This window comes from Salvelinus fontinalis, unplaced genomic scaffold (assembly GCF_029448725.1).
Source record: "Salvelinus fontinalis isolate EN_2023a unplaced genomic scaffold, ASM2944872v1 scaffold_0397, whole genome shotgun sequence".
Taxonomy (NCBI): domain Eukaryota; kingdom Metazoa; phylum Chordata; class Actinopteri; order Salmoniformes; family Salmonidae; genus Salvelinus; species Salvelinus fontinalis.
In genome coordinates this window covers 151,731-174,150 of record NW_026600606.1, presented here as the reverse complement: position 1 = coordinate 174,150, position 22,420 = coordinate 151,731, and the positions used below count along the sequence as shown (strand labels likewise).

Here is a 22,420-nt window from a genome sequence, read left to right as displayed (position 1 = left end):
CACTCTTCCCTCTTCTCTCCTCCTCCTCTCACCCTTCCTTCTCCTCATCTCCTCTCCTCCTCTCACCCTTCCCTCTCCTCCTCCTCTCCTCCTCTCACCCTTCCCCCTTCTCCTCTCATCCTCCCCTCTCCTCCTCCTCCTTTCACCCTTCCCTCTTCTCTCCTCCTCCTCTCACCCTCCCCTCTCCTCCTCCTCTCCTCCTCTCACCCTTCCCCCTTCTCCTCTCATCCTCCCCTCTCCTCCTCCTCCTTTCACCCTTCCCTCTTCTCTCCTCCTCCTCTCACCCTCCCCTATCCTCCTCCTCTACTCCTCTCACCCTTCCCTCTTCTCCTCTCATCCTCCCCTCCTCTCCTCTCCTCTCATCCTCCCCTCCCCTCTCCTGGTCTCAGACTGGCAGGGCTCTCATCATTAGGCCCAGGCGTCCCTCCTCACCACATGACCAGTCCAGGTTAAGAAAACTCAACATGGCTTCCATTGTCACTTCAGGATATTCATTGAAATTCATTCAAAAGTGCCATTTGTTTTTAATGAAGATTTGATCAACTTATGAATTTAATTCACTTTCTGAATTGACTGATTTGAAATGGAATTGACACCTACCCTGCCACAGACACATGTACAGTACATCTCTAGCTATACTAAACCAGGTTAGTACGTAAGTTAGTACATATTCTGTTTTGTTGGTTACTCATTTCATTTAATATGTGAACCATTACAGTATACTGTAGTTCGATTCATTCTTAAATACTGATTTTTATTTTACTCTCAGAATATCTACTTTTAAAAATACAGCAGAGATATCAATTTAATAGAAAAATATATTCAGCCTTTCTCATCATCATACAAGTGATTGTTTGTTCATTTAACAAATTATAAAGAAGTAACTTTGATCTCAAAGAGAAGTTAAAAGAGAAGCCTGCACACCTGCAGCTTCCTGGACCAGGGTTTAGGCTACAGCTCTCTATGCAGATAAGCAGAGGTAGAATCTACTGCCATGATAGTTATTTGATCATCAGTAAACCGTGTTAGAATCCAGGGAGATGTTTTCCTAGCAGTACAGTAGATATGGTTTATCTAACAGTGATAGTACAGTATATCACCAGCCACTGCTGTAGCTGTGTGAAGCTGTCTATGGGTTGTTGTTCGTGCTCCAGGTAGAAATGACCATTATCCAGTGTTGTTGTTGTCGTTTATCCTCTGGTGGCCACGTTCCCCTGAGGGTGTGTCTCTCCCTCGAAGGCTATATTGTCATAGTGATGTGGTTGCCAGGCCTCGGTGGGGGGTTGAGGAGTCAGGGTGGGGGTCGGAAGGTGTTTGTCATTGAGAGGGACCTCATTCAGCAGCTCTCCACCTGATCCTCCAGACACTGTGACGATAGGGACATCTGGTGGTGGGACAGAGGAACTGCTGCTCTCCTCATCCCCGGGCCCCTCCACTCCTAAGGCCTTCAGGATGTCAGCCTTACACATGGGGCAGGTCCTCTTGTCCAGCAGCCAGGGCTCGATACAGGCCTTGTGGAACAGATGGCCACAGGTCAGGACGGTCACTACATCTCCTGGGCGGTATGACTCGATACACACGGCACAGGTGTGGCTGTCCGGCTTCGTCTCCTCGTCCCCGCGCTTCAGCTTACGCACCTCCAGCCGACCAATCGCTTTCTTGGCCTCATTCCTCAGCCGCCTATCGGTGAGATGGATCAACCTGAGACTATGCAGCCGGTGGGCGGAGACGAATCCGAAGTAGACAATGGAGGCTCCCGTCACAATGAAGAAGGCGATAGACAGGAAGTAGAGCCAATAGGTGTCCATCCAGGGCCCATGGGCTTTGCCCACCTCGATCACCATGGAGACGGCCACACCACTCCGCACTATGTTAGCGATCTCTACCCCCTGGAGGTTACCGATCATGATGGCCACGGTGCCAGTGGTGTCGCTGTGCGTCATGTAATCTGAGCTGTTACCGGTTCCATCCAGGTTATAGACCACTACGGCCGCCGCCCCCCTGGCCCACGCTGCCTTGATCTTCTCACTGAAGGTACAGTTTCCCCTCTTGACCAGAGCGATCCAGGACCCCTGGGTGGTGGTGTTGTCGTTGGAGGGGTAGGGGTCCAGGCTGCAGCCCTGGGGATCTGAGGCAGGGAGGACCACCATCCCGGCAGCGCTCTCCAGAGGGGAGGAACGCCCGTACACCCCACACTCACAGAACCTGGTCTCAGTCTGGTTAGTGTTGCTGTCGTAGAAATGCACCCCCACGTACGCCGTCCAGAATATCATCGCTGTCGTAGACTGGACCAGCCCGGACAGACAGACAAAGAACAGGACAAACATCTCTGTCTGTTTATCCACGGTCGCTCACTAACTCTACCACTAACACTACCACTAACACTACCACTAACACTACCACTAACACTAGGACCAGTCTCTCTTTGTTAGGACTTCTTCAGTCTTCTGTTTGTCTGCTGTTCTGTTGACTTCCACAGTTGTTAGTTAGTTAGTTGTTGTTCTCACTGTGTTCAGCGTCTCTCTACCTGTCTGTTTCTGCCTTTGCCGCTCTCTCTCTTTCTCTCTCTCTCTCTCTCTCTCTCTCTCTCTTTCTCTCTCTCTCTCTCTACCTGTGTTTGTGACCTGTGTGTTGATAGTAATCAGATAGCAGCCTGCTGTAACCCTGCCTCTCTCTGCGTCAGCTCTTCAGACTTATTATCTAAATGGACATTGGACTGTTGGGTAGAGACCAGCTATACAGCCAGGCAGAAGGGCTTGTGGTCTACATAGTACAGGTCTAAGGACACAGGTTCCAGGTACCGGCTACGGTAAGGAACAGCACACAGCCATAAGGACATAAGCAATCAAAGCGATAACAACGTTATTAAAGAGAACTCCAAGGGAACTGGGACAAAGGGCGGTTGTGAAACTGTTTTAGATGTGTCATGCTGCTGAGAGGATACGCCCACAGTTATAACAGAGGTTTTTATAACTAACTGTGGCACTTTATCCTCTTACTTCTCAGAAGATATTATGTTGTTTCCATGAGTCACACAAACCAGGTGACAATACACTGAGTATACTAAACATACTCTTTCCATGACAGACTGACCAGGTGAATCCAGGTGAAAGCTATGATCCCCTATTAATGTCACTTGTTAAATCCACTTCAATCAGTGTAGAAGACAGGTTAAAAAGGATTTGTAATGCCTTCATACAATTCAGACATGGATTGTATATGTGTGCCATTGAAAGGGTGAATGGGCGAGACAACAGATGTAAGCACCTTTGAACGGGGTATGGTAGTAGGAGCCAGGCACACCGGTTTGGGTCAAGAACTGCAATGCTGCTGGGTTTGTCATGCTCAACAGTTTCCCGTGTGTATCAAGAATGGTCCACCACCCAAAGGACATCCAGCCAACTTGACACAACTGTGGGAAGCATTGGAGTCAACATGGACCAGCATCCCTGTGGAACGCTTACGATACCTTGTAGAGTCCATGCCCAGATGAATTAAGGCTGTTCTGAGGGGGAAAGAGGGAGGGGGGTGCAACTCCACATTAGGAAGGTGTTCCTAATGTTTGGTATACTCAGTGTATATGGCCATGTTTGTTTCTGTGTTTTTCTCCCACAGTGTCACACACACAAACACACAAACTCACACCAGGGCTCAATGGAAGTTGACCCTATTACTTCTCAGAACCCAAGATTTGTTTACACACACAAACACACAGTTTTGAGTGCAGTTTCCATGAGTCAAACAACGTAAGTGATAATAATAAAAATGGTATGTTTTAAAACATGCTCAATGGGTGACATGTCTGGTGAGTATGCAGGCAATGGAAGAACTGGGACATTTTCAGCTTCCAGGAATTGTGTACATATCCTTGCGACATGGGGCTGTGCATTATCATGCTGAAACATGAGGTGATGGGGGCGGATGAATGGCATGTCAGTGGGCCTCAGGATCTCGTTACAGTATCTCTGTGTATTCAAATTGCTATTGATAAAATGCAATGGTGTTTGTTGTCCATAGCTTATGCCTGCCCATACCATAAACCCACCGCCACTATGGGGCACTCTGTTCACAACAACATCAGCAAACCGCTAACCCACACGATGCCATCTGCCCGGTACAGTTGAAACCGGGATTCATCAGATGAGCTTCCCTGAGACAGTTTCTGACAGATTGTGCAGAGGAAAAGGGCAGGGGGCTGGAGAGAGTGAAGGGGAAGAGAAGAAAAGGGCAGGGGCTGGAGAGAGTGGAGGGGAAGAGAGGAAAAGGGCAGGGGGCTGGAGAGAGTGGAGGGGAAGAGAGGAAAAGGGCAGAGGGCTGGAGAGAGTGGAGGGGGAGAGTGGAAAAGGGCACGGGGCTGGAGAGAGTGGGGGGGAAGAGAGGAAAAGGGAAGGGGAGAGAGAGAGTGGAGGGGGAGAGAGGAAAAGGGCAAGGGGCTGGAGAGAGTGGAGGGAAAGAGAGGAAAGTGGCAGAGGGCTGGAGAGAGTGGAGGGGAAGAGAGGAAAGGGGCAGGGGGCTGGAGAGAGTGGAGGGGAAGAGAGGAAAGGGGAAGGGAAGAGAGAGAGTGGAGGGGAAGAGAAGAAAAGGGCAGGGGGCTGGAGAGAGTGGAGGGGAAGAGAGGAAAGGGGAAGGGGGAGAGAGAGTGGAGGGGGAGAGAGGAAAAGGGCAAGGGGCTGGAGAGAGTGGAGGGGAAGAGAGGGAAGTGGCAGGAGGCTGGGGAGAGTGGAGGGGGAGAGAGGAAAAGGGCAGGGGGCTGGAGAGAGTGGAGGGGAAGAGAGGAAAGTGGCAGGGGGCTGGGGAGAGTGGAGGGGGAGAGAGGAAAAGGGCAGGGGGCTGGAGAGAGTGGAGGGGAAGAGAGGAAAGTGGCAGGGGGCTGGGGAGAGTGGAGGGGAAGAGAGGAAAGTGGCAGGAGGCTGGGGAGAGTGGAGGGGGAGAGAGGAAAAGGGCAGGGGGCTGGAGAGAGTGGAGGGGAAGAGAGGAAAGTGGCAGGGGGCTGGGGAGAGTGGAGGGGGAGAGAGGAAAAGGGCAGGGGGCTGGAGAGAGTGGAGGGGAGAGTGGAAAAGGGAAGGGGGAGAGAGAGAGTGGAGTGGGAGAGAGGAAAAGGGCAGCGGGCTGGAGAGAGTGGAGGGGGAGAGTGGAAATGGTAAGGGGAGAGAGAGTGGAGGGGAAGAGGGGAGGAAGGCAGGGGGCTGGAGAGTGGAGGGGGAGAGAGGAGGGAAGGCAGGTGGCTGGAGAGAGTGGAGGGGGAGAGAGGAGGAAGGCAGGGGGCTGGAGAGAGTGGAGGGGAAGAGAGGAGGGAAGGCAGGGGGCTGGAGAGAGTGGAGGGGAAGAGAGGAGGATTGCAGGGAGCTGGAGAGAGTGGAGGGGGAGAGAGGAGGAAGGCAGGGGGCTGGAGAGAGTGGAGGGGGAGAGAGGAGGAAGGCAGGGGGCTGGAGAGAGTGGAGGGGGAGAGAGGAGGAAGGCAGGGGGCTGGAGAGAGTGGAGGGGGAGAGAGGAGGAAGGCAGGGGGCTGGAGAGAGTGGAGGGGGAGAGAGGAGGAAGGCAGGGGGCTGGAGAGAGTGGAGGGGGAGAGAGGAGGGAAGGCAGGGGGCTGGAGAGAGTGGAGGGGAAGAGAGGAGGATTGCAGGGAGCTGGAGAGTGGAGGGGGAGAGAGGAGGAAGGCGGGGGGCGGGAAAGAGTGGAGTGGGAGAGAGGAGGAAGGCAGGAGGCTGGAGAGAGTTAAGGAAGTTGGTGTGAAGAGAGGTTATGGTTTGGATAAGGTATCAAAAATTGATGTAACTCTGGTATGTTTCTGTGATTATGTACGACCCTTCAGTAGGATCAGCTGATAAACTGAACCAATAAAATACAAGAATGTAATTCATCTGGATCAACTTTAGGCTGCTACTGGCCAACTCTACTGCATTCAGATACTACATTATATATGAAGCAGATTAGTTTGCAGTGTCATTTCCATCCAAGGACCTTCCTGAAACTATGTTACTTTGATGATCAACTTAGATAGGCCTTCAATTATGTTGCTTTCATATTGTGCAAAAATATACATTACAGAACAAACTATTTCAGCTGTTTGAAATCATTCTCTTCTTAAAACTGTATGGTCTGATGTTGAAATGAGGCACACTACAGGGGGCATTAGTCAACAGGTTTAACTAATAGATATTATTCCACATGAACCAAGTCTGTCCTCTAGTGGTCTTTGAGAGCTACAGTCCGTTGTATTACTGTGACAGTGGAGGCCAAGATCAGAAAAGGGTTTCTTTCTGAAGCCATCACATGGGGGCGCCGCAACCCAAGATGTTGATAGCCTACCACAGCCGTCAAACCATTGTGTAGAACTGTTAGTGACCTGCAACAGGTATGTATGCCTGAAGTCATTTTCCACCTAATTCTAATGTCATAATGTAGGCCTACGGTCCCGCATTAAATGACGTGCAGGTTATAAAGACTTCATAAAGCCTTAGTAAACACTACATAAATGTGTTACAAATAATCTATAACCGTATGTCATGCTTTATAAAGGGTTCATAAATGTGGCATATCTGTGTGACATAATCACCAATGTCAAATGTGACATAACCCACAATGTCAAATATGACATAAACCTGTGCTTTGTAAAGGGTGGCACAAGCACTGCTTAATAAAGGCTGTATAAATCATATTAAATTGAGTCTTCACAAAGCATTTATAACCCTGTCATGCATCGGGTAGAGCATTTAAACACCCATACGTAAAAATGCATTTTTGGATCTGACCTCAACTTCTCCCAAAATGCTGTGCTGGAGGATGACACACACTCTAAAGTGCTTTGCTGGAGGATGACACACACTCTAAAGTGCAGTCATGTACAGCAAAACAACGTTGGTAGGGCCTTTAAAATCAGTTTCTATTTTTTGCCTACTTCTGTTATTTTCCCAAATTCCATTTTGTTTTTGCAGGTTTCCCAATTTTTTCTGGTTTATCCCAGTTTTTTCACACTTTTTATTAGAAAAGCAATCAAATTAAAATGAGATTTTCTGTGTTCACAACAATGCGTAAACCACATCAGGGGATGTGGAAAATCTAAGAAACTTATATTTTTTTGTGTAGTTGTCCTTCAGTGGCTATGCCCTGCACTGTTGTTTAGTTAGCAGGTTATCTGTAGTGCAGTACTCACAAGTGATGTGAATCGGCCGCCAATGGAATGGGTGGAGTAAAAGGCCAGCAACACTGTATAATTCAGAGCCCCATGAAATGACACCACATATACATTGTGCAGACCCTACTGAGTATTCCCATCAATACATTTACTGCACCACTCAGAAGAGATCTTGCTCTAAACCACTATGTATTGGCTTAGAGCAAGTGATTCGCATTGGGGGGGGGGGGGGGGGGGGGGGAATTTGACCATGGAACATGTTTAAAAAGCCTATTGAAAGCAAATGTCACTTAAATCTGAAAAAATATGAATCGTTGTTAATGTTTAGACAATTATTTTGTTATATATAATGAATGGTTATTGACACTTTTCTACTATTACTTGGGGACTTGTATTTTGACATTTTCCGAAATTCCGTGACCCGGAAGTACACACAGCACATATAAGCCTGGGATACCAAACATTCAAAGTTGACCTTAGTGGGAGTGACCATAGAATTCTATAGGAGTGACCTTACTAAGTAAAGTATTTGTCATGGTCACCACTTAACAGTCAAAAAGTCAATATTATGGCTAAACCATGCCCATTTCCACATTGTATCTTGTTAAAATGGGATTTGAAACCTGACCCTAACTAATGATGGCCTAGTTTGATGTGTTGGTCCACCAGACCTTCCACGCATTTAGGCAGAAGTGTCTGGAAACGAGATTAGGTGTCATGTGACTAACATGACATCACTTTAGAGCTTATGTCATCCTTCAGCACACCATGTCACCCTTTATAAAACACATGTTTATATCATATTCCACAACATGTCACCCTTTTTAAAACACATGTTTATATCATATTCCACAACATGTCACCCTTTATAAAACACATGTTTATATCATATTCCACAACATGTCACCCTTTATAAAACACATGTTTATATCATATTCCACAACATGTCACCCTTTATAAAACACATGTTTATATCATATTCCACATGTCACCCTTTATAAAACACATGTTTATATCATATTCCACAACATGTCACCCTTTTTAAAACACATGTTTATATCATATTCCACAACATGTCACCCTTTATAAAACACATGTTTATATCATATTCCACAACATGTCACCCTTTTTAAAACACATGTTTATATCATATTCCACAACATGTCACCCTTTATAAAACACATGTTTATATCATATTCCACAACATGTCACCCTTTTTAAAACACATGTTTATATCATATTCCACAACATGTCACCCTTTATAAAACACATGTTTATATCATATTCCACAACATGTCACCCTTTATAAAACACATGTTTATATCATATTCCACAACATGCCACCCTTTATAAAACACATGTTTATATCATATTCCACCACAGGCAATTGGTAGCACCTTAATTGGGGAGAAAGGGCTGGAGCAGAATCCGTGGAATGTTCTCAAATACATCAAACACATGGTTTCCATGTTTGTTGCCATTCCATTTACTCAGTTCCAGACATTATTATGCCGACCCCCCCTCAGCTGCCTCCATTGTTTTCACATAGTGGGTTACATCACATTTGATATTGGTGATTATGTCACACAGTTATGCCACATTTATGAACCCTTTAATAAAGCATGACATATCATTATAGAAGCTTTGTAACACATGTATGTAGTGCTTAAAAAGGCATTGTGAAGGCTTTCTGTAGCCTTTATAAGCTGAACTTCATTTAAAGCCGGGCACTGTCAATGGAAGTTTACTTTCTTCCTTCTCAGAGCCCAAGATGTGTTTACACACACACACCCACCTACCCACACACAGAGTTCAGCTATATTGTGGGTTAGAAATTAGACAGTGTAGTTTGTGGCCAAGAAAATAACAGAAACATTGCAAAGGCCTGTTGTTCAATATGTGAACTTACAAGTTATCCACAAAAAATTTACTTTTTAGAAGTTTACAACTACAGAGGCCTATATAAATAGTTTTAAGCCTGCGCTATTAGCCTATATCAGAGGCCTATATAAATAGTTTTTATAAATTGGTATGTTATTGTTCTGCCAACCAGTGAGTTAAAGCATGACTACTTTGATTTGAGTAGAGCTCCCGCTTTATTCACAGGTAGGCAAATCTGTAAATTACATCAACACTGAAATGAAACAAAATGCTATCTACATCTTACCATTTTAACGCCACTTCTCTCTGGTGTGCGAGGCGTTCGTTCTTTCATCTAGCTCACAATGCTCACACAGGCTTTGCATCACATGGAACGAAAGCACCCACAGATGATGAACAGAGCCAGTATCACTGCTAACGGTCTCCAGAGAAAGTAGAGATCCCTTTTTGGAACATGACCCACCATATCCCCAGACCCCCGCCCCCCTCTGTTGTCTGCTAGCCGGGCTGGTCTGTTCACACTAGCCTACATGTCACTGTCCTGCAGTGCACGCACAGATTCACCTCCAAATATGCACATAGTGATATAAAGGTGAGGTGAGAACATCACTCAATTCATTTGTTTGATCAAATCTGATCAGAGTTGTTGAACGAAGCCTATGGCTTAATTTAGCCTATGGATTAATGGACATGTTCAATGGCATTTTTTGAATAACGTAGCCAATCAATCAATCAATCAATGAAATGTATTTATAAAGCCCCTTTTACATCAGCAGATGTCACAAAGTGCTTATACAAAAACCCAGCCTAAAACCCGAAAGAGCAAGCAATGCAGATGTAGAAGCATGGTGGCTAGGAAAAACTCACTAGAAAGGCAGGAACCTAGAGGAACCAGGCTCTGAGGGGTGGCCAGCCTTCTTCTGGCTGTGCCAGTGGAGATTATAAGAGTACATGGCCATTAATTCCAGATTGTTCTTCAAGATGTCCAGCAGGGTCAAATAATAATCACAGAGAGTGCAACATCGAGACAGCAGTTGCGGTAGAGAGAGAGAGGCATTATTTATTCCTAAAATAATGGCTTACTGCCTCATAGTCACATTCTCTGTAGGTCTACTAGAGACTTTTTTGTCACTGACAATTTGGATTTAGGTTACTCTACTCTTCATCTATGTAGCCCATATAGAAAAACAATATATTGACATAAATATTTTAACATGTATTTACATGTATTTAAGCCTTATATAAATATTTAAATAGGCTATATGTACAAAAATATATGGGCATACAGTGCCTTCGAAAATAATTCAGACCCCTTGACTTTTTCCACATTTTGTTATGTTAAAACCTTATTTTAAAATTGATTAAATAAAAAAATCCTCACCAATCTACACACAATAGCCCATAATGACAAAGCAAAAAAAGGTTTCAGAAAAGCTTTCAAATTTATTACAAATAAAAACAGAAATACCTTATAAGTATTCAGATGCTTTGCTATGAGACTCGAAATTGAGCTCTGTTTCCATTGATCATCCTTGAGATGTTTCTACAACTTGATTGGAGTCCACCTGTGGAACATTCAATTGATTGGACATGATTTTGGACAGGCACACACCTGTCTATATTAGGTCCCAGAGTTGACAGTGCATGTCACAGCAAAAACCAAGCCATGAAGTTGAAGGAATTGTCCGTAGAACTCTGAGATAGGATTGTGTCAAGACACAGATCTGGGGAAGGGAACCAAAACATTTCTGCAGCATCGAAGGTCCCCAAGAACACAGCCGCCTCCATCATTCTAAAATGGTGAAGCTTGGAACCACCAAGAATCTTCCTAGAGCTGGCCACCTGGCTTAACTGATCAATCGGGGAGAAGGGCCTTGGTCAGGGAAGTGACCAAGAACCCGATGGTCACTCTGACAGAGCTCTAGAGTTCTTCTGTGGAGATGGGAGAACCTTCCAGAAGGACAACCATATCTGCAGCACTCCACCAATCAGGCATTTATGGTAGAGTGGCCTCAGTAAAAGGCACATGACAGCCCACTAAGAGTTTGCCAAAAGGCACCTAAAGGCTCTAAAGATTCTCTGGTCTGATAAAACCAAGATTGAGCTGTTTGGCCTGAATGCCAAGCGTCACATCTGGAGGAAACCTGGCACCATCTCTACGGTGAAGCATGGTGGTGGCAGCATCAAGCTGTGGGGATGTTTTTCAGGGACTGGGAGACTAGTCAGGATCAAGGCAAAGATGAATGGAGCAAAGTACAGAGAGATCCTTGATGAAAACCTGCTCTAGAGTGTTCAGGACCTCAGACTGGGGCAAAGATTCACCTTCCAACAGGACAACGACCCTAAGCACACAGCCAAGACAATGCAGGAATGGCTTTGGGACAAGTCTCTGAATGTCCTTGAGTGGCCCAGCCAGAGCCCGGACTTGAACCCGATCGAACATCTCTGGAAGGACCTGAAAATAGCTGTGCAGCAACACTCCCCATCCACCCTGACAGGGCTTGAGAGTATCTGCAGAGAAGAATGGGAGAAACTCCCCAAATACAGGTGTGCCAAGCTTGTAGCGTCATACCCAAGAAGACTCGAGGCTGTAATCGCTGCCAAAGGTGCTTCAACAAAGTACTGAGTAAAGGGTCTGAATACTTACGTAAATGTGATATTTCGTTGTTGTTGTTTTTTTATACATTTGGAAAAATTAAAAAAACTGTTTTTGCTTTGTCATTATGGTGTATTGCGTGTAGTTTGATGAGGCAACAAAAACTATTTAATCCATTTTAGAATAAGGCTGTAACGTAACAAATTGTGGAAAGTCAATGGGTCTGAATACCTCCGAATGCACTGTATTACAAAATTGGCCATTTTCATATATTTCTACATATACTGTATGTTTATATATTTAAATATATGGTGTGGAAATACATTTTGACAATATGCTGTGGTAGCTAGTAAAACATATTCCAAACTATACTTGATAAATATATGTTACCATGTATTTTAATGAATGGAAAATGTTGCTTTTTACTTTGGATACTGTAGCTAGGCTACATTAAAATTCAATGCATACAACTACAAAGTTCAGCACTGTAATGACGGTCCTCCTCCTCTTCATCCGAAGAGGAGGAGCAGGGATTGAACCAAGGTGCAGCGCGTTGAAATGACATTATGAATTTATTTAACAAGACAAAACGAACTATACTTGAAAATGATACAAAATAACAAAACGAAAGTAGACAGACCTGAACGACGAACTTACATACAACGTGAAGAACGAAATGAACAGGAACAGACTACATGAAATGAACAAACCGTATACAGTCCCGTATGGTGCAAACATAGACACAGACACAGGAGACAATCACCCACAAACACACAGTGATAATGCCCTACCTAAATATGACTCTTGATTAGAGGAAAATGCAAACCACCTGCCTCTAATCAAGAGCCATACCAGGCAAACCGAAACCAACATAGAAACAGGTAACATAGACTGCCCACCCAAAACACATGCCCTGACCATAAACACATAAAAACTAACATAAATAGGTCAGGACTGTTACAAGCACTAAATCCCAATAGCATGTTGTGGTATACTTTGACAAGTTTGAATGAATGACATTTATGTCATTTACATTTACATTTAATGACAACTAAGAGTGTTATCAATCATCTTTATGTTCTCAAATAACTTGGTCCATTGTTGAATTGTGGCATGTGTGTCACTGGAAGGTCGTATCTGAAACACAAAATATAATGTACAAATTACATCTGTGACCTTAACATCTGTATTTGAAAATTATGTCTTTTGAACATCAAATGTATACTTACAATGCAGATTCCTTCACCTCCAGCTCACAAGATGACCATTATCATGTGGATAATGCAGAGACAGAGAGTTAGTGAAACAATTCCACACAAGATGATTAATAAATAAGGGGTAAATGTTAATGAAGACGTTTTAATTCAATTGGGAACTAGCTAGCTAAATGATACAAAAGAATACTTCCATTGGCTGGGGTCTGTCCATAGGCAGCTAAGACTCAAGACCAGAAGGATCCACTGCAGCAGGGAAATATATAATTTTTTGCTAGAAATAATCTATTTCTATCAGACACCCAACCCTCACTAAAGCTAGCTAAATTAGCTAGCCAACAAGCAACACATAACTTGAATAGCCCTTGGATAGCCAAGAACATTTAACAAAAGCTTTGGCAATTAAATTATATCTAATACAAACATGACATTAACTCTACTGAACTTAATTTTTCATAACAATTCTTACCTTGGTCAGTCACACTGCATGTTGTTGGCAAGCTAAAGGAGCTAACGTTAGCTAGCTGTCTTAGCAAGCTCGATGAAAACCTTTGCTTGCAGTTGAAGAAAGTATCACCCACCAGGCTAAAAACATATTTAATTCAATGTTATGAATGTATAAATACAATAAAATGCCAATGTCCACTGGAAAGCTCTGTGGCCGTGACAACTGCTCTCTTCTGAAGAAGAAGAAGAAGAAGAAAATAAAAAGTTGTAATGGCTGCTCTGTCAGTTGGAGGCCAGCCTGGGGTGAGGGCTCGGGGACATTTGAAATTGTGATTGACAGCTCAGGAAAAATATATTTTAATACATTTCTAAATATTTGTACATACATGTTCTACGTTCAAGTGTCTTTTTGAAATAAACACCTAATTTATTTGTACTATGTTTCAGAAGTGGCAGGTAGGCTATACCTCAATAGCTGCAGAATGCATTGTCAACTATAACTCAATGATCCAACTTTAGCATGCAAAATGCCACTTTGGGAACCTAATGCTAAGTTACTAGAGGTCAATAGAGTCTCAACATTATCATCTGGGTAGAGAAGATTGTGAGGTGTGTATTTTACACATATATACAACATATCTATTTACATATATTTAATCTATTTATTTCTATATTGGATGAATACATGATAAAAACATTTCCACAATATATTTACATTTTATTGAAAAACATTCCAATATATAATTGTTCCATATGGGAGCCTAGGCCTATATGCGCACCATGAGTGAGACCTTTCTAATAATATTAAATGAATGTAAATGTTTATTTCCAGGAAATATCTTTCCTATCTTGAGACTTTTCTATGGTGGTCAAATTGAATGGGGGGAGGAGGGAGCGAGTTACAGGGGGCTGGGGTGCCTTCAGCTAGAATAACTTCATCCCGTGATCTCTGTCTTTCTCTCTCTTTCTCTCTCTCTCTCTCGCTGAACACAGGCCTTAAAATATGCTTTTCTCCCCCATGATCTCTCTTCAGCCCTAATAGAGTAGGGTAGTGGGAGTAGTGGTATATGTGAGTTAGGTTAGTTAGTGAGAGGCTTGTTGTATGTTTACTGGCTTATTAGTGAACTCATGACGCACTGCAGCAGTAGTTAATGAAAGCGTTTTTTTTTACCGGTTTCTATTCTAAAACCATGTATAGAGACGGAGTGCTGCACAAGAAGAACAGAAAAGACTTTATACCTTATTTTCTAGGACTAGTTTCAGTTTTCTATTGCACGGTTCATCTTGTGTCTTTCACTGCAGCAGCAGCTCAGGAGGACTCCCGTTCTAACAGAGTGCGCCGGGCGCTAGGTGAGTGTTCAAATCTACCCATCAAGCCTGATAATCAATTAGATCAAGCCAATAAACGGTGACAATGTTTTCGCAGCTAATGGCGGTGACTAATTGAGAACGAATCCCCATAACATTCCTCAGAAGAATAGACACAATGTTGGCACTGTGGTCATTCAGTAATGTTACAGACATCTATTCAAAAAGCGTATAATTATGTTATTGTAGACTGTTACTTTCTTTTTTCACTTCAAATGTTTATTTTTATTGTATAAGTTTCATACCTACATACAGTATGTATATTGTATATATATTGTATAAGTTTCATACCTACATACAGTATGTATATTGTATATATAGTATAAGTTTCATACCTACATACAGTATGTATATTGTATATATATTGTATAAGTTTCATACCTACATACAGTATGTATATTGTATATATATTGTATAAGTTTCATACCTACATACAGTATGTATATTGTATATATATTGTATAAGTTTCATACCTACATACAGTATGTATATTGTATATATATTGTATAAGTTTCATACCTACATACAGTATGTATATTGTATATATATTGTATAAGTTTCATACCTACATACAGTATGTATATTGTATATATATTGTATAAGTTTCATACCTACATACAGTATGTATATTGTTTTACTGAGTTTGTAGACTGTTACTTTCTGTAACTTAGACAACTCTGTGTGTGTTGTTTCAGAGAATGAGACAGAGTGTATTACAACGCAGTCGTCTGAGTTTCCAGAGGGGTTCTTCACACTACAGGAGAGGAAGGATGGAGGACTCCTCATACACTTTATGATCATATTTTACATGCTGCTGGCAGTTGCATTAGTCTGTGACGACTACTTCCTACCTTCTCTAGAACTTATCAGTGACCGTAAGTCACTCTGTGTGTTTGTGTGTTTGTGTGTGTGTGTGTGTGTGTGTGTGTGTGTGTGTGTGTGTGTGTGTGTGTGTGTGTGTGTGTGTGTGTGTGTGTGTGTGTGTGTGTGTGTGTGTGTGTGTGTGTGTGTGTGTGTGTGTGCGCGTGTGTGTGCGTGTGTGTGTGTGTGTGTGTGTGTGTGTGTGTGTGTGTGTGTGTGTGTGTGTGTGTGTGTGTGTGTGCGTGTGTTAAATGGCAACGTCTCTTGGTCCCCGTTCCAGGTCTGGGTCTATCTCAGGACGTAGCAGGAGCCACCTTTATGGCAGCAGGCAGCTCTGCTCCTGAAATGGTCACTGCCTTTCTGGGTACGTAAGGAATCTGAAACATAAGCACAACATTTAATTACTATGGTTTGCTGAGAATAACTGCACCTCACTACAATCATCATCCTCATCGTTGTCATCATCATCATCATGTGTTAACAACTGTGTGTGTGTGTGTGTGTGTGTGTGTGTGTGTGTGTGTGTGTGTGTGTGTGTGTGTGTGTGTGTGTGTGTGTGTGTGTGTGTGTGTGTGTGTGTGTGTGTGTGTGTATGTGTGTGTGTGTGTGTGTGTGTGTGTGTGTGTGTGTGCGTGTGTGTGTGTTGTCTTACCCAGGTGTGTTTGTGACAAAGGGAGACATCGGTGTGAGCACCATCGTAGGATCAGCTGTCTACAACCTCCTGGGGATCTGTGCTGCTTGTGGACTCCTGACCAAAGTGGTATGTGTACAGTACACACATTATGGGAAGCCTTACCTAACCATAAAGAGCTCAGTGGTATAATAATCATCCATTCCAGCCAGGGGCAGCTTTAGTAGGTCAAGGGGGGAGATGATTGCGTGTGTGTGTGTGTGTGTGTGTGTGTGTGTGTGTGTGTGTGTGTGTGTGTGTGTGTGTGTGTGTGTGTGTGTGTGTGTGTGTGTGTGTGTGTGTGTGTGTGTGTGTGTGTGTGTGTGTGTCGGGCCGGTCCTGGTCCGTTCTGCCGCCCACGTTGAAATCAGGTTCATTTTCGGTTCTGAATGAAAGTTGAAAAGACGTCTATGTTTGGGCCATATCATACCGGTCCAAATCTGAACCAAGCCTAAACGTCTATGATTGGTTAAGATTTGGTCGCATGTGTCGCATGAAATAAACTCTTCTGAATGCCCATCCATGTGGTAGGCCCACCGATTGTCAAACAGGCCGTTGCATTGGCTTTCTTAGTCCTGATTCCTGTGATTTGGCTATTTAAGCTCTGAATATCAGCTACCCAACTTTATCAGGAGGAGATATCTCTATTTGCAGTGTGTTATTACAGCTGGAAATGCACAAGTATTTTCTTCTTTGCTATGATCAGCTCATCATAAATGTCTGGATACAAACCTGAAACCACTGATCATGACAGTTTGGCCCACGAGATGAATCTCCTGGACAGCAGTTGTGAGTAGCCTGATTGTCCGTTTTACTTTGACCTGTCCTGTTTTTAGGGTACGTTGTTTGTTAACATGTCGGCGCAATTTTTATTTGATTGGGCGCCATTTAGGTTAAACTACTTGATTGGAACAACCTGCATGATGTAAGAAGTTTCTGTCTATTTACATTGTCGTACATTTTATCTCCAGCCTGTGAGCTACAAGCAGGTAGCCTAGTGGTTAGAGCATTGGGCCAGTAACCGAAAGGTTGCTGGATCGAATCCCTGAGCTGACAAGGTAAAAATATGTTGTTCTGCCCCTGAGCAAGGCAGTTAACCCACTGTTCCCCGGGTGCTGAAGACGTGGATGTCGATTAAGGCAGCCCCCTGCACCTCTCTGATTCAGAGGGGTTGGGTTAAATGCGGAAGACACATTTCAGTTGAATACATTCAGTTGGACAACTGACTAGGTATCCCCCTTTCCCTTACAGAAAAGGCCACATATTCTTTCTACCATATCCTATATGTGCTAGATGATTTGCCTGACAGAATGTTAGTAGAGCGCTCCAAAGGGCGGCATCAGCGCTGACCTAAAAAGCCCATATTCAACTGGTTGAGAGAAATTGACATTGTTTGGGCAGAACTATGTGAGGTTTAATGTGTTGCTGGAGGTGCATCTAGTCAATCTGCCACCATAGGCGGTCGCCTAATGAGCAGGTGTGTGTGTGTGTGTGTGTGTGTGTGTGTGTGTGTGTGTGTGTGTGTGTGTGTGTGTGTGTGTGTGTGTGTGTGTGTGTGTGTACTATAAGCTGTAAACAGTGTGTTTTCTGTCCTAGGTGGGTCGTCTGACCTGTTGGCCTCTGTTCCGGGACTGTCTAGCTTACGCCATCTCTATCTCTGCTGTTATAGCCATCATTTCAGACAACAAAGTCTACTGGTAAGTGTGTGTGTGTGTGTGTGTGTGTGTGTGTGTGTGTGTGTGTGTGTGTGTGTGTGTGTGTGTGTGTGTGTGTGTGTGTGTGTGTGTGTGTGTGTGTGTGTGTGTGTGTGTGTGTGTGTGTGTGTGTGTGTGTGTGTGTGGTGTAGGTGCGGTGTAGCTAGTGCCTTCTGTGTGTGTAGGGAGTGCCTTCTGTGTGTGTTTGCAACAGTACAACTTCTCCAGGAAAGTGGAAGTTTTACATGTCATTGAGAATTTATTGTCTTTGATAATAAAGTTAAAGTGCCCTGTGTGTACTGGTAAGTATCTGTGTTCAACTCCACTTCCTCAATCTCAGCATGCAGTAACACTTTACAGCCCAGCGGTATGATACTAATCATCAACAATCCTCCTAGGTACACAACCTTCCTATTTTATTATTGCCTGATACAGAGTCATAAACCAATCAGTTCAAATATACATGTACAAGTGATTGTATTCGTTTTTTATTAGCATTTGACTCTCCTCTTCCCTCCTCTCTTCTCCTTTCCTCAAATCTCCTTCCCTCCCCTCTTCTCTTCTCTCCTCTCCTCCCGTCTCCTCTCCTCCCCTCCCCACCCCTCTCCTCCCCTCCCTCTCCTCCACTCTCCCCAGGTATGATGCAGCCTGTCTGTTGCTGGTCTATGGGGTGTACATCGTAGTGTTGTGTTTTGACCTGAGGATCAGTGAGTGTGTTCTGAGGAGGTTCAGCCCCTGCTGTACTTGCCTGGGGAAAGGTTCCGGGGATCACAGCGAGACACAGCCATTGGTCGACACCACTCTGAGGGTCCACAGACGTTCTAGAAGCGACAGCGGAATCTTCCAGGATGATTCAGGATACTCACACATTTCCCTCAGTCTGCACGGCCTGAATGAGATACCAGAGGGTAGCTGACTCTATCTGTCATGTAAAAGTTTTAAAGTATTTGGTTTTAAATATACTTAAGTAATCAAAAGTAAATATAATTGCGAAAATATACAATTAAAAATTACTTATATTAAGCAAACCAGACGGCATAATGTTCTTGTTTTTTAAATTTACGGATAGCCAGAGGCACGCTCCAACACTCAGACATAATTTACAAACTAAGCATGTGTTTAGTGAGTCCCCCAGATCAGAGGCAGTAGGGATGACCAGGGATGTTCTCTTAATAAGTGTGTGAATTAGACCATTTCTTGTCCTGCTAAGCATACAGGATGTAACGACTACTTTTGGGTGTCAGGGAAATGTATGGAGTAAAAAGTATATAATATTCTTTAGCATTGTGGTGAAGTAAAAGCAAAAGTTCTCAAAAATATAAATAGTAAAGTAAAGAACAGATACCCCAAAAAACTACTTAAGTAGTACTTATTTCTTGTTTGTACTTGTTTCTTATGTACTTTACACCACTACTACACACACACACACACACACACACACACACACACACACACCGCTCTGGTATATGACACATTGATGCCATGCAGACTGAGGAAGGTGTGTGTGTATGTGTGTGTGTGTGTTGATGTGTGTGTTGATGTGTGTGTGTGTGTGTGTGTGTGTGTGTGTGTGTGTGTGTGTGTGTGTGTGTGTGTGTGTGTGTGTGTGTGTGTGTGTGTGTGTGTGTGTGTGTGTGTGTGTGTGTGTGTGTGTGTGTGTGTGTGTGTGTGTGTGTGTGAGGGCGATTTACTCCAGTGGGGAGTTTGCGGGGACAGAGGAGAGCAAATTACAACAATTTTCCTGCCAAGCAACAACAACACAGCAAGAGGTGCCGCTAATCAAAACACAGATCTGAGAATCACACACACACACATATTTTCTCTTGAACGCTTTCTCTGGCTTCTACATAAAATGTCACAATTTCTGTGAGAACTTTTTCAAGTACATCACACCTGTGTGTTTCATATGAGAACAGGGATTGACACCCCTTGTGTTTTCTCTCTCTGTGTGTGTGTTCCAGACCACAAGAGTGTGTTCTCAATGCCAGAGAATGACCTGAAGCGAATCCTGTGGGTGCTGTCCCTCCCGGCCATCGTGATTCTCTACCTGACGATTCCAGACTGCAGGAGACGGTTCTGGAAAAAATGGTTCATGTTCACCTTCTTTATGTCCGCTGTCTGGATCTCAGCCTTCACATATGTACTGGTCTGGATGGTCACTATCGTAGGTAAATATATATATATATATATATACACACTACCGTTCAAAAGTTTGGGGTCACTTAGAAATGTCCTTGTTTTTTAAATAAAAACACAATTTTGGTCCATTAAAATAACATCAAATTGATCAGAAATACAGTGTAGACATTGTTAATGTTGTAAATGACTATTGTAGCTGGAAACAGCAGATTTTATATACATAGGCGCACAGAGGCCCATTATCAGCAACCATCACTCCTGTGTTCCAATGGCACGTTGTATTAGCTAATCCAAGTTTATAATTTTAAAAGGCTAATTGATCATTAGAAAACCCTTTTGCAATTATGTTAGCACAGCTGAAAACTGTTGTTCTGATTAAAGAAGCAATAAAACTGTCTTTCTTAAGACTAGTAGAGTATCTGGAGCATCAGCATTTGTGGGTTCGATTACAGGCTCAAAATGGCCAGAAACAAAAAACTTTCTTCGGAAACTCGTCAGTCTATTCTTGTTCTGAGAAATGAAGGCTATTCCATGCGAGAAATTGCCAAGAAACTGAAGATCTCGTACAACGCTGTGTACTACTCCCTTCACAGAACAGTGCAAACTAGCTCTAAGTTCCTCTGTCCAGTGTCTGTGTTCTTTTGCCCATCTAATATTTTCTTTTTATTGGCCAGTCCGAGATATGGCTTTTTCTTTGCAACTCTGCGTAGAAGGCCAGCATCCCCGGAGTCGCCTCTTCACTGTTAACATTGAGACTGATGTTTTCTGGGTACTATTTAATGAAGCTGCCATTTTGTTATGTTACAGCCTTATTCTAAAATGTATAACATTTTTGTTTAATCCTTAGCAATCTACACACAATAGCCCATAATGACAAAGCTAAAACAGTTAGTTTTTTTGGCAAATTTATAAAAAATAAAAACAGAAATACCTTATTTGGGGAAGGGTACCAAAAAATGTCTGCAGCATTGAAGGTCCTCAAGAACACAGTGGCCTCCATCATTCTTAAATGGATGCATTTTGGAACCATCAAGACTCTTCCTAGAGCTGGCTGCCCGGCCAAAATGAGCAATCGGGGAGAAGGGCCTTGGTCTGTGACGTGACCAAGAACCCGATGGTCACTCTGACAGAGCTCCAGAGTTCCTCTGTGGAGATGGGAGAACCTTCCAGAAGGACAACCATCTCTGCAGCACTCCACCAATCAGGCGTTTATGCTAGAGTGGCCAGACGGAAGCCACTCCTCAGTAAAAGGCACATGACATCCCACTTGGAGTTTGCCAAAAGGCACCTAAAGACTCTCAGAGAATGAGAAACAAGATTCTGTGCTCTGATGAAACCAAGATTGAACTCTTTGGACTGAATGCCAAGCGTCACGTCTGGAGGAAACCTGGTACCATCCCTACGGTGAAGCATGGTGGTGGCAGCATCATGCTGTGGGGGTGTTTTTCAGCCGCAGGGACTGGGAGACTAGTCAGGATCGAGGCAAAGATGAATGGAGCAAAGTACAGAGAGATCCTGATGAAAACCTGCTCCAGAGCGCTCAGGACCTCAGACTAGGGCAAAGGTTCACCTTCCAACAGGACAACAACCCTAAGCACACAGCCAAGACAACACAGGAGTGACTTTGGGACAAGTCTCTGAATGTCCTTGAGTGGCCTTGCCAGAGCCCGGAGTTGAACCTGATCGAACATCTCTGGAGAGACCTGAAATAGCTGTGCAGCAACGCTCCCTGTCTAACCTGACAGAGCTTGAGAGGATCTGCAGAGAAGAATGGGAGAAACTCCCCAAATACATGTGTACCAAGCTTGTAGCGTCATACCCAAGAAGACTCAAGGCTGTAATCGCTTCCAAAGGTGCTTCAACAAAGTACTGAGTAAAGGGACTGAATACTTATGTAAATATGATATTTCAGTTTTTTATTTTTTATAAATTAGCAAAAATGTCTAAAAACCTGTTTTTGCTTTGTCATTATGGGCTATTGTGTGTAGATTGATGAGGGGGGGGAATTATTCAATACATTTTTGAATAATGCTGTAACCTAACAAAATGTTGAAAAAGTTAAGGGGTCTGAATACTTTCCCAAGGCACTGTATATACTGTATATATATATAAACACTGGTCTGGAGTGTCACTATCGTAAGTAAATATATACATATTGATCACTAGGTAAGTCAGGCTCCTCTACATCAGTGTTACCAATGTCTGACGTCAGACAAAGTGACGATTCCCTCTGCATTGTCTGGTTAAGGGACGAGCTTTGCGTAGGAGTGACGCCACCTGTCGGATGTCAATGTCATTTTTATCAATGCTTTTCACAATATATCCTCAATACACAATACATCCTTCCTCAATATATTGCCTTCGGCGCTGTGTACACTCAGGTTGTACATCTGATGTACAACACATTTGACACAA

The 22,420-nt window shown here is 43.5% G+C and overlaps 1 protein-coding gene and 1 long non-coding RNA gene across 2 annotated transcripts; one reads left to right on the top strand and one right to left on the bottom strand.

Moving 5' to 3' along the window:
• Positions 1 to 504: 504 nt before the first annotated feature.
• Positions 505 to 2,504, bottom strand: LOC129845892 (E3 ubiquitin-protein ligase RNF128-like). Its single transcript, XM_055913816.1, has one exon. It carries the CDS (start codon positions 2,325 to 2,327, stop codon positions 1,191 to 1,193), a length of 1,137 nt encoding a protein of 378 aa, XP_055769791.1. The 5' UTR covers positions 2,328 to 2,504; the 3' UTR covers positions 505 to 1,190.
• Positions 2,505 to 16,164: 13,660 nt separating this feature from the next.
• On the top strand, positions 16,165 to 18,768 carry LOC129845897 (uncharacterized). The gene is made up of 3 exons (XR_008758141.1): positions 16,165 to 16,262; positions 17,769 to 17,869; positions 18,503 to 18,768. It is a non-coding gene; the product is annotated as an uncharacterized LOC129845897 (long non-coding RNA).
• Positions 18,769 to 22,420: the final 3,652 nt, after the last annotated feature.